This window comes from Poecilia mexicana, unplaced genomic scaffold (genome assembly GCF_051168715.1).
Source record: "Poecilia mexicana isolate PSO_F unplaced genomic scaffold, ASM5116871v1 scaffold_12, whole genome shotgun sequence".
Lineage (NCBI taxonomy): Eukaryota > Metazoa > Chordata > Actinopteri > Cyprinodontiformes > Poeciliidae > Poecilia > Poecilia mexicana.
In genome coordinates, this window is record NW_028263381.1 from 20632550 (window position 1) to 20649655 (window position 17106).

A 17106-nucleotide genomic window follows, 5' to 3' on the forward strand; every position below is an offset into this window, starting at 1 on the left:
GACAACAGGCTCCGATACTTCTGGATAATTGTGTGTTTTCTCTACTTCATTACTCTGATCTCTGCTGCAGATCTAATGAAGGGAGAAGATTGTTATGTATACCTTTTAACCACGTCTCAGATGTAATGAGCTTTGTTTTGCCATTTGCGTTTAATGTGTTTTGTCATTTGGCTTCTCCACCCACAGAGAAACAGCATCTCTTCGCTTTGTTTACTGGTAAATGTCACTAGTACGAATATTTTTCCTTCTTCTACAGATATCCTGACCAGTGGCTGCTTTTTGAGCATTTCCAGACCGACTGTGACCAAACTTGACGTTCAGCCAAAGGAACCCGAACCTCATGATCTATGGGTTGTTGGCAAGAGTCAACGGTGCATCTGCAAATGAAGCGGCAGAGCGGTTTGTGCAGCTGGGGAAGCTTTTGTCCTCTGTTGGAGCGCGACCATAATGGTTCCCACTGAGAACACAAGTGTTTTCTCGCCAGATGACTTCTGCCCCAACTGCAGCTCGTCCGCCCAGTCCGAGGTGCATGTGGCGAAGGCGGTGGCGTTGGCGGCGGTGCTGGTGGTGTTTCTGTTGTTCGGCGTCCTTGGTAACATCCTGGTCATCCTGTCCGTGCTGCTCCATCACCAGTGGCGATCCGTGACGCATTATTTCATCGCCAACCTGGCGGCGGCGGACCTCTTGTTGAGTTCGGCCGTGCTGCCGTTCTCGGCCGCCTCGGAGGCGCTGGGCCGGTGGGTGTTCGGACGCTCCTTCTGCAACGTCTGGGCCGCCCTGGACGTCCTCTGCTGCACCGCCTCCATCCTCAGCCTCTGCGTGATTTCCATCGACCGCTACCTGGCGGTGAGCTACCCCCTGCGCTACCCGGCGATCGCCACCGGACGGCGCGGCCTGACGGCGGTGGCAGCCCTCTGGGGAGTCTCCGCCGCAATATCGGTGGGCCCGCTGTTCGGCTGGAAGGAGCCCGACCCGGAAGACGAAACAGAGTGCCGAATCACGCAGGAACCTGGATACGCCTTGTTTTCCGCGTTGGGGTCTTTCTACATACCGCTAGCCATCATCCTGGCCATGTACTGCCAAGTCTACACCGTGGCGAGACGAGAAACCAAAAGCATCAGGGAGAGCACGAAGGGAGAGGAGGTGGAGATGGGAGGAGTCACGCTGAGGATGCACAGGGGAAACGCGACGGCTCAGGCGGGTAAACACGAAGACGGCGAGGAGGCGGGGACGCACAAGCGTCCGTCGTTTCCTCTGCCGAAGCTGTTGAGGTTCTCAGGGGAAGAAAAGGCGGCCAGGACACTGGGCATTGTGGTCGGCTGCTTCATCCTGTGCTGGCTCCCCTTTTTCCTGGTTTTACCAATTGGTAGGTATCTACAAAATGACTTTTTTCATTGCTCATTTTTGCGTGACATTCATGATAGAGGGTTTCCCCCAGTGTATTATAAGCCTGGCGGGTCACCAGGCTTTATTTGTGCCCCCACCAGGTTTAGCATTGCTTATTTATTTAAGTTTTTAAAAAATGTTTGCATTTTTAAAACTTTATAGTTGGTGTTCAGATGTTCATCTTCCAATAACACAGAATTATCAAGTCATATCTCCAAATTTCCTGTCAACTGTAAACATTTTTTAACTCAAAAACACGGCGGGCCGCTGGATGATCGCCCCAACCACCTGGCTTAGCCGGTGTCATCAAACCTTGTGATGATAATGTACGATATTCTATTCTCCTGTCACCTACAGACGTGGTTATTCGTACTGTAAAGCTACAGATATCGCTCGTCTTTTGTAGTTTAATAATTTTCATTAAAATTACAATTTGTTTCTACATGGTTTCTTCACACCAGAACACAAGACATTACAAAGCGAATACGCAACTTTTAAAACTTTTTAAGTTATAAAACGCCTTGCAACTGAGCTTGCAAGGAGTTTTATAAATGTTTGATTTTTGATGTAATTATTATAGTCCCACCAACACAGTGTTGTCATAGTTTTAACAATTAGTAGCAAAGCAGCTTTTCTTAAATGCGTACATTTCAGATTTAGCGCATTATATTGTCAACTTAACAGCTAAAACCAATGCTAATCATCGTTAGCCAGCAACTTTTTGCCCTCCAGCTGAGGGATGGGGTGAAGTCACTCTGCAAGGGGAGATAAATCTGACCTATGGATGCACTAAGATTACGTTTTCTGACATTTTGGTTCACATATTCACAACTACACATTCTAAAACACATATAACTGAAATTTCTACCCAAGTAGAGCTTCAGTTTCTTCTTTTAAGTGTTTTTTTTTTTTTTTTTGCTGCGACCATGAGATAGCTATGCCTCATGTTGTGAGGAGAGTTCAGGGGTGCCAACATAACATGTCTGAGTGTTTATTAAAAGCAAAAGTAAAAGAGCCGCAGAGAAACTGCAGAACCACAGTTTCAACCTTTTCAGAAGTGAGTATCTGTAGTAAATTGCCGTCACTGTGCAATTTGTTTGCAGCTGCAGCAGATTTGAGCGATTCAACCAGAGGGAGCAATTAAGCTCTGCTTTTCCAAGCGAGGCTCGGGTTTGATGCGCCTGCCAAGAAAACAAGTTATTATGTCAGATGATTTATGCAGGAGAAAATGGATATGTCACCAATGTCTTTGTTTGGCCTGGATGGATTCACGCAAATTGAGCGCTACTATTATTCAATGCCCCTAATCTTATGTTGGCATATACAGAATAAACTTAAAAAAATTCACTTTAAGTCTGGAAAAGTTTTTCAAGATGTTTATTGATGAATTTCCACAAACAGGAAAAGTTAGAGAGACATAAAGAACTTTTTTGTTTTTTGCTTTTGTGGCAAAACTGTTAAACTTAACAGTTTTAGACGGAAAAAAAATTGGATTAAAATACATAAAAGTGACTTCCGGGTGGCGCCATGTTGTAGAAGGCAGGAGAAAAGACTGCTCTGTTGGACACGATTAAAACTAGCGTTTAAACAAGGTAAAAACGATAGAACATAAAGAAAACTCGCTCTTAAAGTTATATAGAACACCCATGGAAAATATGGTTAAGAAAGGAAAGAATACGGAAGAGAAAAGCGCAAAAGAAAAGAGTACCGGAATGGCGAAAGCACAGAGCCATGAAGTGGAATACTCAGATCCGCCGAACGAGGACCGTGACTCGGCCATACTTCTCGAGCTACGAGGGCTGCGGAAAGAACACGCGGAAGCGGTATCAGACAATAAGAGAGCACTAGCGAGGCTCGAAACGAGCATTGGGGAGCTCATGGTTAGGACAACGTCCCTGGAACAGAAGGTAATTGATATGGAGGAGAGATTGGGAAATAACGAAGACAAGACGACGCGGATGGAGCGGGTGGCGACATTTCTGCTTCGGGAAACGACTAAATTATCAGAGAAGTGCAATGACTTGGAGTCGAGGATGAGGCGCAATAACATAAGAATCCATGGCATTCCCGAGGGAGCAGAGAAAAACGACACCGTCAGCTTCATAACACAATTTATTAAATCTCAGATTCAAATCGCAGCCGGGAGGGACTTGTGTATTGAAAGAGCTCACCGCTGGTGAATAAGCCAAAGGACAGTACGGCCCCCCCGAGAGCGATCATTGTACGCTTCTTGGACTATAAAATAAAGGAACAAGTGATAAAGCAGGCCTGGAGTCAGAAGATTTGCTATGAAGGTCGGATTATTTATTTCAACCAAGACTACACAACGGAGGTCCAGAAGAAAAGGAAGCAGGCGAGAGAAGTCATCAAACAGCTGAAGGAGAGGAATGTGAAGGCGCAGTCCCCCTATCCGGCCCAACTCAAAGTGTTTCTGGACACGGGAACAAAGATATTCAGCACAGTGGAAGAAGCGGCGCCTGTGCTGAAGGAGATGGGCATCAAGGTGAAGGAGGACAGAATGGAGAGAATCCACCACGTGATGGCGCAGACGGCAAAAGGGACCAGACACGGGGGAAAGAAGGGACAGTCCGAAATCACAGAGGCGGATCTGAGGGCACTCCTGGAGTGAGAAATCATCTGTAGCGGCATTGTGACAATGGTTAACATATGTAAGTAGATATATAAGTTTATATAAAGAGAGTAACTGTCATAATTTGCAAAGAAAGGAGTGTGATACTCATTTTAGTAAACAAACAAACAAACAAACAAAAAAACAAAACAAAAGAAAACTAAAGAAAACAACAACAAAAAAAAAAAAAAACGCTAGTTATAAAACGACGTACTAGATTACAAGATAATCGTGTCCACTAGAGAGTAAGATTGAGGAGTGTTAGTCTTTAGGGCTTTAGACAACTACTAGAAAGTTGTTGATGCACAAAGTGCTTGTTCATCGGAGAGAAGGCCACAGCTCTCTGATGTTGAGACTCTTGGAAGACGTTTGTCCATGTTCCAGTTATTGTTTGGGAGTTCTTGTCCCAATAAGTGTGTTTACATTATGTTTCCGTTCTTCATGTTCGGTTAAGGTTGTGTCCTGTGTAGTATTTATTTATTTATTTTTTTGTCAAAGAGGTGTCAGGTACAATGCAGCTCCAGATATGGTTGTAATATGAATGGGCTAAATATAGTATCTTACAATGTTCATGGTCTGAACCACCCTATTAAACGGAAGAAGATTCTGACTCAATTAAAAAATCTACAGTGCTCAATAGCTTTATTACAGGAGACACACCTAACTGAGAATGAACACAAAAAGCTGAAAAGGGAGTGGGTTGGTCAGGCATTTTATGCTACATTTGGTAAAAGGAGGGGGGTAGCAATTTTAATCAAAAAAGGGATATTATTTGAAGTTAAGAAAGAGATCAAGGATAAAGAAGGAAGATATGTAATGATAGTAGGACGAATCGGTGATATGACAATTTCAGTAATAAATGTATACTTTCCAAATGAGGAGAAGGACAGTTTCTTGAAAGAAATAGTCGATATAATGACTAATGATGCAAATGGAATGATATTGATGAGAGGAGACTTTAATACAGTTCAAAATAATATTCTAGATAGATACCCTTCTGATTACGGGCCACCGACAACAAAATCTAGAATGCTGAATAATATTACTAAAGAGCTTGGTCTTGTTGATGTTTGGAGAAATGCCAACCCCCAAAAAAGAGACTACACTTTTTACTCAAACCCACACAAAAGCTACTCTCGAATAGATTATCTATACATATCTCAGCCACATATACATAAGGTATCAAAATGTAACATAGAAAATATAACTATAAGTGACCATGCACCTATAAGGCTAACTTTAAATATAAATAAGGAATCCTGTTTCAGATATTGGAGAATGAATGTTTCAATCATGTCTAATGAAAATATGGTCAAAGAGATCAAGGAGTCACTTATGGAATACTTTGAAATAAATGATAATGGGGAAGTTTCACCAACAATACTATGGGAAGGAGGGAAAGCAGTGATAAGAGGGAAAATAATAGAAATATCATCCAGAATGAAAAAAGCCAGAATGAAAGAACAAAAGGAGTTGGAAAATAAGATCAAAGAATTGGAAAGGGAGCACAAACTAGGGAATAAAAACATAATGGGAGAGCTTAAAAATGCAAAAGATAAGCTAGGGGAGATACTAACTGTTAAAGCAGAAGGTTCTCTACGCTTTACAAATCAAAGATATTACGAGATGGGCAACAGGGCGAGTCGCCTCTTGGCATTTCAACTTAGGAAAGCTCAAGTAAATAGGCACGTCCCCAAAATAAAACACCCATCAACTATGCAGACTAAAACACAACCCAAAGAAATAGCTGAAGCATTTGCAGACTACTATAAGAAACTATATGATGACTCAGACAGAGATACTCAGGATGATGAAACATCCTCTTTTCTCAAAAAAATTAATCTCCCAACTTTATCAGAAGAAGAGTCGATAGAAATGACCCGACCTGTAACTCCACAGGAAATTCTGAATGTTATTAAAAAACTCAAAAACAATAAATCCCCGGGGACAGACGGACTGCCAGGGGAGTTCTACAAAACATTTAAAGAAGAACTAACGCCAGTATTATGTAGGGTGTTTAACTATGCACTAAGGACAGGTGACCCCCCTAAAACATGGTCTGAAGCCATTATATCTGTAATCTATAAAGAGGGTAAAGACCCAACTATGTGCGAAGGATATAGACCCGTGAGTTTATTATGCAATGACTTGAAAATACTAACAAGTATAATGGCAGAAAGAATGCAAAAACATATAGCGAAATTGATCAACCCAGACCAAACGGGATTTATTCCAGGCAGGCAGGGAGCAAACAACATTAGAAGGACACTAAACGTGATGTCGTATACAAAATATAAATTACAACCCTCCCTCTTGATTGGTTTGGATGCCCAAAAGGCTTTTGACAGGGTAAAATTGAGTTTTCTATACCAGACATTACTAAGATTTGGATTTTCACAACAATTTGTTGAATGGGTGAAAATAATTTATAAAAATCCAAAATCCCGAATTCGAATTAATGGATATTGTTCAGAATTTTTTGATCTTAAGAAAGGAGTCAGACAGGGGGACTGCCTGAGTCCTCTACTATTTGCGGTTAATATTGAACCAATGGCAGAAGCAATAAGACAGAATAAACAAATTCAGGGAATAAAAGATGAAGGAGGGGTGGAACATAAAATATCATTGTTTGCCGATGATCTATTAGTATTCTTAACAGAACCACTCCAATCAGTGCCAGCTCTACTAGAATACCTTAAAGAGTATGGGAATATTTCTGGATATAAGATTAATGAAAGTAAGTCGGTAGCAATGATGTTATCAGGTGAATGCCCAAAGCAGCTAAAAGAAAAAGTAAAGTTCAAATGGACCAATAAAGGATTTAGATACTTGGGTATAATTATTACACCTCAAACTTCACAATTATTCAAAGCAAATTATGAGAAGCTGAAGAAGGAAATTATAAAAGACCTGGAAAGATGGGAGATCCTACCACTAACCCTCGGGGGGAGAGTGGAAACAATCAGAATGAATATCTTACCAAGACTATTGTTTGTATTCCAATCACTCCCAGTTTCCATTCCCAACTCCTTTTTCAAAGAGATGGATAAAAGAATATCAAGGTTTGTATGGCAAAATAAAAAAGTAAGAATTAAACTTAAAACACTTCAGTCCTCAAAGAGTAAGGGAGGATTGGGTTTGCCTGATTTAAAAAACTATTATTGGGCTGCTCATTTGAGAGCCATAGCTCTATGGTTGGCAAAGGATCATGAGGCAATATGGGTAGATATGGAGCAGAGAGCCTGCCCAAACCTGTCCCTAGATACACTGCCCTTTACAACAAAGATGATCCAAAGAAATCTCAAAATTAAAAACCATTGGGTTAAGGAAACAATTAATATTTGGTCAAGAATAAAAAAGAGATTTAATTTTCCTGACTCTATATCAAAAATTTTAAAAATAGCCAAGATTCCAGATTTTATCCCAGCTTCTATGGATACAGGGTTTGAGAGATGGACAAAAGGAGGACTGGTATTTATAGCACAGCTCTTTAAAGGGCCAACAATGAAATCTTTTGAACAAATTCAAAAGGAATTTAATCTACAAAAAACTGATTTTTATAGATTTCTACAACTTAGACATTATATCCAGAATCATAGTGACTGGCAGAAACTCTCGGCAGACATGACTAAAACGGAAGAAATCCTATTATCAACAGCAAAAGGTGAATCAAAAAAAGGACTCATCTCAAAAATATACAAAAGCCTGCAATATGAATCCAATGTTAACAATAAAGAAATTAAGGAGAAATGGGAATTGGAGGCTAATATAATAATAGCAGATGAGGATTGGGAAGAAACATTTAGCTCTGGACACAAACTAACTAACAGTCCGACATGGAGGGAGTTTGATTGGAAGGTTAAGATGCGTTTCTTTAACTCTCCAATCATCACATCTAAATACTGTAAAACATCCCAGCTCTGTTGGAGAAATTGTGGAAATGTGGGGGATTTTACTCATATATTTTGGGATTGCCCGAAGATGGTCGAGTTTTGGAAAAATGTCCAAACAGATATAAAGAGTATTTTGGGCATTCAATTAGATATGGATATATCCGTCTATATTCTAGGAATAATACCCTCTGACATGATCAACAAAGATAATAAATACCTGATCAGAGTTCTGCTTCTGATTGCAAAAAAGTGCATAACATGCAGTTGGTTAAGGCCACAACCTCCCAATATTGCACAGTGGCGAGATAGGATTAAAAAAGTCTATATAATGGAAAAAATAACATCAAGACTACAACTTAAGATGGGGACCTTTGAAACAAGATGGAGACCTATAACTAAATACATAATGTAACCTTGACACCTCTATTTTTTTTTTTTTTTTTTTTTTTTTTAGTTCGTGTACTTTTCAAATTTAGTTTGTATTATTCATCACTATTATGTACTCTCATCACTTGAGTTGGTATTCTCTGTATGTCTATTGTGTGTATATGTTGATGTAAAACAGTTATTGAAAATAAAAAGTTCAAAAAAAAAAAAAAAATACATAAAAGTATATAAAAAATATTTATTAAATAAGATAACATTTATAATTTGAGAGGATCGCCAAATACGTCAGAACTATCTACTTATAGACCAGGCTAAAGAAACCAAAGAGTATGTCAATTTTTACTTAAGTAGAAAAAATATAATATTCTATCCAGGCATAATGAAGTATACTGAGTCAGTAGAGTGAACCCACTGCAGTACCTCGCACACCACTAGGGGGTGCCAGCGGACCACAGTTTGAGAAAGACTGCTCTAAATCATTAAGTCCAGTGGAGCAATTTTAGCCAGGATGTGGAGGAACAAACAAATTGTAGTACAGCAAATGCATCATGTTGCCAAGTCGATACCAACCAAAATCCCAGAGGAACCTTGAATCAATGCCACAAAGAACAAAGCCAACCTTCGTTTAAGGTCCAAGGAAAGATTAACTCTTTAAAATGCAAAGCTGTAACATAAATTAGCGCTTTAGTAGCCGCTTTTGTTGAGGCATGAACCTTGACGCTTTAATTAATTCGCTGTGAGCATGACAACAGGGAGGCCATCTTTTTTTGACTCCTGTGTCTTGACCCAACTCGGTCTATTACGTCGCTGAAAGGAGACAAAGAAATTCAATTACAAGCAAGCAAATAGAGCAAACAAAATGGTACAATGGGCTTCCTCTGCGAGATGAAATGGAATAACCCACCTATTGCTCTCATCTAAGAGAAAACTATTATAGATAACACGCAGGAGGTTTAATGGACTGCAATACCAGAGTCACCGCTGACTCCCAAAGCAGCCAGTCATATAAGGAGAGTCATGCATTTCAATGGAGACAGACCTTCACAGCTCATGAAGCTGCTCTCAGACTATCACTGCCTCAGCGTTTTCTATGACATTCTCAGAAAAACCGCATTTATGTTCAAAACTCTGCTGATGAAAAGCCCGTTTCAAGTCTGTTAATGACAGCTTTCAATGAAGCTGCAGAGTTACTTACAAGGCAGCTCCATTTTCTGAACACCAAAGTGTCTGTAAACGCCTGTGACGCATCGATTTAAAGAGAATCAACAGACCAGGAAACTGGACAGATTTGTGAATCTATGAGGAAAGGCACAAAGTGGTTTTCATCGGATTTCGGTTATAAAAGTTAATATTTCGAGCGTTTTGGATGAGTGCACATGCATTTTGAGTCCAGCAGTAGGCAGGGAGCCCCAACAGGATTAATTTTGTCTGAAAGTGGCTGGAAAAATGCCACATTTCAGCATTTTCCAGCTTTGGATTAACATGCAGACAGAAGAAAGTAAATATTTTCAGCTTCTGACCCTTATTTCAGGTTCTTTTGTCTACATGATAAATACCAGACTTTCTAAACGTAAGTTGCTCCAATCAGATGGGTTTGAGCTGTGCTAGTCTTTTTATTACATCTTAAAATTAAATCACCAATTGATTGAGAATCCTGGAAATTTAAAACCTGACTAGCTCGATGAAAAGCTACTTGTACATTAGTTTTGTCTTGTCTTACTTGGTAATATTTTGTATTTTTAAAGTATTGCTGATGGATTACTATCAAATAAATACCAATAACATTGACAAAAAACAAGGTCTGGAGTCGACTTATTGCAATGCTGAACTCTCCTGTTGAAGCTCAACCAGTTTATAGTCAACATTTCTAAATTAAAATGTATTCTGATTACATTTTTTTTATCAACTGAATTAGTAATTGACTTAGTAATATTTTGGTGCCACTCTCTCAATTTCATCCACCATTGAACAGCTGATGAATCTGAGACCGGCAACAGAAAATTACGGCTCGTTCCAAAGAGCGTCTAGAGCAAAATATCAAGCGATTGTTGTGAGTTTGGTGTGAAAGGACCATAATCCTTTGTGAATTACAAAATATTCAGAATTAAATTCTTGCTCAGTAACTTTCTCCAGGATGTCAAACCCTCCCTTACACTTCTACCTAAGTTTTTTTTTTTACTTCTCTTTCCTCAGGCTCCATCTTCCCATCCTGTAAGCCTCCTGAAACCATCTTCAAGATAACCTTCTGGCTGGGTTACCTCAACAGCTGCATCAACCCCATCATCTACCCGTGCTTCAGCCGGGAGTTCAAAAAAGCTTTCCACAACATGCTGAGAGGGCGCTGCGTAAGAACCGCTGTCCCCGTTACCAAGCAAGGACACATCGCCGCTCATTCCTCCAGCCCAGGTCCAACATCCAACGCATCCGTTAGCTCCGTCCAAAACCGCGCCGCCGCCACTTCTTCTTCATGGGCTTGCTGCAGGACACTGTCAACGTCATCATCGTCTGTTGGCGGTCAAGACCCGGATCGGGTTGGACACGTTCAGGGGAAAGGTCTGTTAAAGGCCTGGTGCCTTTCAGCCCGGCGAACCTCGGTACCTCAGAACTCATCCACAAACGGGTCAGCTAAAGTCTTACGCCTCTCTCTTGGCATTTCCGGCGACGCCGTTTAATTGGCTTCTGAGAGTTCGGGACATTCAGTCTTGTTATTCAGCCTCCTTGGAGGAACAATTATCTACAACTCTGTTGTCAAACGTGAGATAAAAATGACTGCAGAAAGAAAAACATGCATGCTCAGCAGGAAACTTCTGGACCGGTTCTGCTGTTGGACTGAGCCAAGCCTGAACACAAAGATAGACGCCATTTCCTCGTGTGCTTGCCAAGGATTAAAACAGATGCAAGCAATCTGCTAAAAAAGAAACTGCAAAGCAACCAACAGGACGTGATTGATCTAAACATTCTGCAGTTTGCACCAAAGGGAACGACTGTAGGGATAATTTCTACGAAGGAAGGTGGTGTCGGACTGAAGCATTTCAAACGACAATGTCACAACAGAAACGTTCGGTGCCTTGTTTTCACACTCATTTGTCAAGCTATCGCCACAAACCCAAACACGTTTGGTTTTGGGGATTTCATGTGACAGAACACCATGAAATATAAACCCAGCTGTGCTTTGACACCGTCAGAGGTTTGAGAGAGAACTTTAGTGAACTTTAGCGCCAAAATTAAGACTATTGTCCACCCAAAGGTGGCTATTTTCTCGTCACAGGAGATTATATCGAGTCTAAAGCCAATTACTGATCTGAATAATGATAAACAATGGTAACTGGTATGTATGCTAGTCGTTAGCCTCTGCAAAGCTAACTTAAGTGATTACCTCCTTCTCATTTGCTTATTACTGGCTCCAGTCTATAATCAGATCAGTTTATGGGTTTATTTAGGATATAAACTTTCACAACAAGGAAGTAGCCACTGCTGCCTCCGCAATAGTCTTAATTTTGGCCCCAATGACGCACCATATTCAACAAATCGCATGAAGACCAACGAACAGATCAGGCAGGTCAGGAAAGAAGCCAGAGAAGTTATAGGGTGTTTTCACACCTGATAATCCAGCAGTTTTAGCTCGACTGGGACCAGAATTGCAACATTTGTTACATTTCCAGCTGCTGTGGTTGTTATTCACACTGCACTGTGTCCAACAATCCAAACTAATTAAAAAAGCTGTTCCCCTCCTCGCCTGTGGGGGTGCTGCACAAAGAACCACTGAAGGAAACGACATGAAAAACTCAAGAGAAGACACTGAGCGCAACTTCACAACACGTAAACAGAAAAAAAGCAGTCGCAGGATTTTTGTTTTGTCTTTGGTAAAAGACCACAACACATTTCTACCGCTAGCGCTAGAATCACACATTTGTTTGTTTTAGTTGTGCTTACCAAGAATGCAATGCGCTGTAGTTCACTTCCTGATTTTGGAACGGTCTCCAGTCCACTTAGTGTTCACACACGCATTTGAACCACAACAGAATTCACTTTAACCGAACTAAGACCAAAGTTTATAGGTGGACCAGAGTTCGATTTCGCGTTCACTTCCCCAAACGAACCAAACTTTGTAGAAACTAGAATTAGAAATTACAAAACACAATGGTGTGAATTCATCATTAGTGTTAGTTTGGATTGTTTGTAAAAAACACCAATGAGCAACCGACGTCTCCATCCTTCACTCCCATATGTTAAATCCTCACACATTTTGCGCGAGAGCAGCAAATAAACCAAGATTCCTAAACGCTCGAGGCTTGCTAGCTTGAGAATTGGGTTTGAATGTTGAAAACATTTTCAAAATGTCCTTTTGAGAGTTGAACATGAGCCTAAAGTGGAAACTCTGTGCTTTAATTTCACTCTACCCACACTGAATTAATTAAAGGAGAAGATTGGAAATTATAGTTTCATACCAGAGTCATTTGACGAATGCATGATTACATTTTTGTTACTGCGCTATCACCCCTCGAGCTTTGAAACAATTTCATCAAATAAGTATTCTCCCTAGTGATACACATTGCCAGGTTTAAAATATTCTGAAGTTAGCCAGAACTTGCTTCATTTTGTGTAGAAGAAAACAGGTTAATTTTTATTTTTCAAGTCAATATACGAGCAGCTCTTGTAGTGGTGAAAGCTTCAAAACACTGCTAGCCTAAACCGAGCGTGTCCATCATGTCTGCATCCGTTTTTTGACTTTACAGCTGGTTTCTCGAGTGATTGTCTTGAAATTAAGTCAAGAAGTGTCACATCTGACTCCATCAGTTTGGACATTATTCATGGAAATAAATGCACAAGCCCCCTATTAGACATTCAGCTCTCATTTTTCGAGAAGCAGCGGATCCAAAGGGTGACGCCGCAGCCGTCGCATTAAGGCAACGGCTGTCGTGATGAATGGATCCGGGTTCCCGTTACTGGAAAGACGGGCTTTAACCCAATCAGTAGACTGAGGAATGTGAAGTGTCATCACAAAGGGTGGTTATGATGAATCCTGTCAGAGCGATGCAGATGATGTGAACTGAAACTGAATCGACAGCCTGTGGTTTGTGTCAAACTGGAAGTCTTTCCCTGCTGCAGAGTATCAGGGTTTCTCCGAGTGAATTAATGTGAAATTTTCATTGATTAAAAAAAAAAAACCCTACTGGATTTGATGACTTGTAAAAATCATTTTCATTGCAAGACTTTTGTGAAAATGTGCAAAAATGGACATTCTTTGTTTGCCACAAAAGAAAAAGACCGAATCCTTTTGCCTTGTTTATAGTGCAAATATATTATTACACGTTAAATAAGACAAAACTAAGTTTTAACAAGATATAGGAGCTTGTTTAAAATCAATAATTATTGAATACTGATCAAAAGTACTGGTCCTGCCAGCAGATTATTTCACTTGTAGGAAAATGTATTGTTATAAATTGAACAAATACTTTTTGAAAAATCTATTTTAAGGAATTAAAACAAGCTCATAAAACTTACTTTTAAATTAGTTTTGTCTTATTTAAAGTGCAATAAGATATTTGTACTAGAAATACCCGGTAAATGTTGGTGTATTTGCAGCATATTTCATGTTCTGGAAAGAATCATCCTGATAAAGTTACCAAAGTTTGCTTCAGTGTTGTCTACTGGAATTATTTTCTGTCTTATTAAATGTAACAATATATTGCAATGCACCAGATGTCTAATCCTGACAGAATGCAACTTAATACCTGGGTATGAGGGACTAAAATTATACTGCAAAGAAAAATAAACATCATCGGCCTGCATAGTGAAACATGTTCTTCTGATACAGCAAGACAGGGACTCTATTGAATAACAAATCAAATATTGAATGATCTCCTATATTTCATTAATCAACAAGAATGATATAATCCCACACAGTAATCAACTTATTATGGATCTTATATTATTCTACACAAATTTAACAGTAAATCAATGCAAATGTTGTCTTTTGTCAGTTCAGCTGCTTTCTGGGTTCCCAAAGGTCTGCTTAAAAGTGCAAACTTTCAGACTTGTCCAACAGTGTATTAGGGCCATTTTGTAGGTAGAAAAACATTTATTAAATAAATTCTACCCCCAAAAAAAGTCTAGAAAAAAAATAAATTTGTGTTCCAAAAGATGAACATTTGCAAGAAAGAAACTCAAATTTTGAGATTTATCTCAGAGGTTTTCTTAAAAAATCTTGACATGTTTTGAGCTCCTAAACCTGAAAATGTTCAACTTCACTAAAGTTGAAAGTTTCAAAAGTTGAACATTTTGAACTTTGAGCTCAGAAATGTCCAAGTTTTTGATAAAAAACTTCAGAGATTAGTTGTAAAATTCCTGAGGTTTTTCACGCTAATTGTTTTACTTTTGGAGCTTAAAATGTTTTCATGTTTTTTCTAGAAAATGTCTTAGATTAATCTGACAATTTCTGAGTTTTTTCACACTAATTTTAGACTTTTGGAGCTGAAAAATTTCCAAGTGTTTTATAAAAAATTTCTGAGGTTAAGCTCAAACTTTGAGGGTTTTTAGGCTGAAATTTAATGTTTTTCCATTTTCAAAGGCCCTAATATGAAGTCATAGACCCGTTTTACTGTACAGTTAGCCTCAGCATTTTATGTAACTGCAGTTAAACCATCATGTTTGATGCAGTTAAAGCAAAATAAACAAACTACCTAATAGTAAGAGATCATATAATATCCCACAAAATCTTATGTCAATTACAAAAGTGGCTTGAATTGGCTCAACACTATCGATAAAGGTTACACAATATAAATATTAGCTGAAAAAGACTGCAAACACAGGATAAACACAATATACTACATAAAAATAGTTTTCTATATTCCATTCATCATCTTTACCTGCGTATCGTCCCAGGATCCAGCGGCCATTGAGCCTGAAGTACGGACTCTGGACGGGTCACAATCCTTCACGGACAAATACGACAAGTTAGCTAAACATGCTACTCGCTGCATTAGCTATTTATTTAAGGTGATTTATCTCTCGACAGTCTTGCATACATGTCAGGATGGTGAAGAGTACGAAGTACAGTTCTTCCATGAACAGGTTCTTCCACCTGAACAGTTGGTTCTCAAAAAGGAGCTCCAGATTGACTTCAACATGCTAAACATGTTAGCTTGTAGCTAGCTACCGTTAGCCGACCGGAAGAAGTAAAAATTAGCTTAAAATGAGGTCTCTGTCTCCCTGTATGATCAGACAAGGGATAAATAAATATTTTTAGGATGATGCGTAAAATATATCATCGTAAAAATATCTTAAAAGTCGAACATTTTATATGACTTTTTGATAGGTATTTTTCGACAACCTACGTAAAAGACAACTTTAGTGAGTTTTTACCAAACTTTGATGAAAACAGCGGACCGCAGCAGCGCGCTGCCCACCGCGCCTTCTGGAAACCTTCAGTTTGAGATATCAGTGAGAGAAAGTTTTAAACACAGCAGTCTGAAGTTTTAACACAGACAGTGAAGGGCCAACACTTCTAAATGAAGATCACAATTATCTATGATAATTTAAGACTGCTAAGGTAAGATTAATAATCTAAAGTAATATAAATGTAAAGATTATAACACAAAAATCCTCACACTCCGTGTTCTGGAAAATTATAGTTTAAAGTCTGATCATTCTTGCAGCTAAGGTTAACTGAACTGTGCAACACAGAGGTGCAATTCTTTTTACATTTAACATATAATTGCAGCATTGTTTTAAAAAAGACTTGAAATTAAAAGTTTCAAACTTTGGACTTGAGAATAAAGACTCGAGTTTTACTTGAGACTTACAAAACACTGACTTAGTCCAACCTCTGAAAGAAACACAAGCATCTCGCGCTAATGGAGGAATGTCTTGTGGACTTTTACCAAACACAAAAAGAAACTGGTCCTACTGATGCTCCTTCATTTGTTTAGTTTTTGTGAGGAAGGAGGTTGTGCTCAGTGTCTTCTTCAGAGGTTTTTGTGTTATTACCTTCCTGGTGTAGCGCCCCCACAGGTGAGGAGGTTAACAGGTTCTTCAATGTGGTTTGGTTTGACACAATGCAGTCTGAAAAATGAACCAATTGTTGCAGTTTCTGTTCCCAATCAAACCGAGTCTACTGGACTACCAGGTGTTAAAACAACCTGAGTGAAGTTGGCCCCCCCACCTTCTTCAAATCAGACAAAATTGGTGTCAAACTTTTGTGCTACGTTTGTGCAGCAAAAATTTTCGTTTTTGCCGCTATCATTTTAAAGATATAAAGAAATGTTTCCAGAGGTCATCCAAGGTCAACCAACCCCCCACTTTCTTCAAATCAGACAAAATGGGGTGTCAGTGAACTCAGCTACGTTTGTGCTGGTTTGTGCAGCAAAAATGTTCGTTTGTGCTGCTTTGGCTTTGAAGATATTAAAGAAAGTGTAAAGTCAAAAGGTCAACCAGCCCCCCCACTTTTATGAAATCAAACAAAATTGGTGTCAAACGTTAGTGCTCCGCTTGTGCTGGTGTGTGCAGCAAAATTTTTTGTTTGTGCCGCTATCATTTTAAAGAAGTTGGATTTTATAAAAGTTGGGGGGCTGGTTGACCTTTTGACCTTCACACTTTCATTAATATCTTCAAAGCCAAAGCAGCACAAACAAAAAAATTTGCTGCACAAACAAGCACAAACGTAGCCGAGTTGATTGACACACATTTTGTCTGGTTTGAGAAGGTGGGGGTTTGGTTGACCTTGGATGACCTCTAGAAACATTTCTTTATATCTTTAAAATGATAGCGGCACAAACGAAGATTTTTGCTGCACAAACCAGCACAAACGTA

General features: G+C 39.4%; 1 protein-coding gene and 1 long non-coding RNA gene across 2 annotated transcripts in view; one reads left to right on the forward strand and one right to left on the reverse strand.

Annotated features, from left to right (window-relative positions):
- The window catches only part of LOC106931626 (uncharacterized), a 33578-nt gene extending 17858 nt beyond the window's left edge, over window positions 1-15720 (reverse strand). Inside the window, exons 1-3 of the long non-coding RNA XR_001421101.2 lie at window positions 15661-15720; window positions 15324-15507; window positions 15165-15230 (exon numbers count right to left, since the gene is read on the reverse strand). This is a non-coding gene — a long non-coding RNA (uncharacterized LOC106931626). The remainder of the gene's footprint in view (window positions 1-15164; window positions 15231-15323; window positions 15508-15660) is intronic.
- On the forward strand, window positions 406-10967 carry LOC106931624 (alpha-1A adrenergic receptor-like). The gene is made up of 2 exons (XM_015009834.2): window positions 406-1366; window positions 10489-10967. The coding sequence occupies exons 1-2, from the start codon at window positions 448-450 to the stop codon at window positions 10965-10967; spliced, it is 1398 nt and encodes a 465-aa protein (XP_014865320.2). The 5' UTR covers window positions 406-447.
- Window positions 15721-17106: the final 1386 nt, after the last annotated feature.

Bases quoted from the DNA above. Each gene is read 5' to 3' on its own strand.
- LOC106931624 (XM_015009834.2), top strand. From the start codon at position 448: ATGGTTCCCACTGAGAACACAAGTGTTTTCTCGCCAGATGACTTCTGC. The intron at 1,367-10,488 runs GTAGGTATCTAC...CTCTTTCCTCAG, and splicing joins TTTCCTGGTTTTACCAATTG to GCTCCATCTTCCCATCCTGT.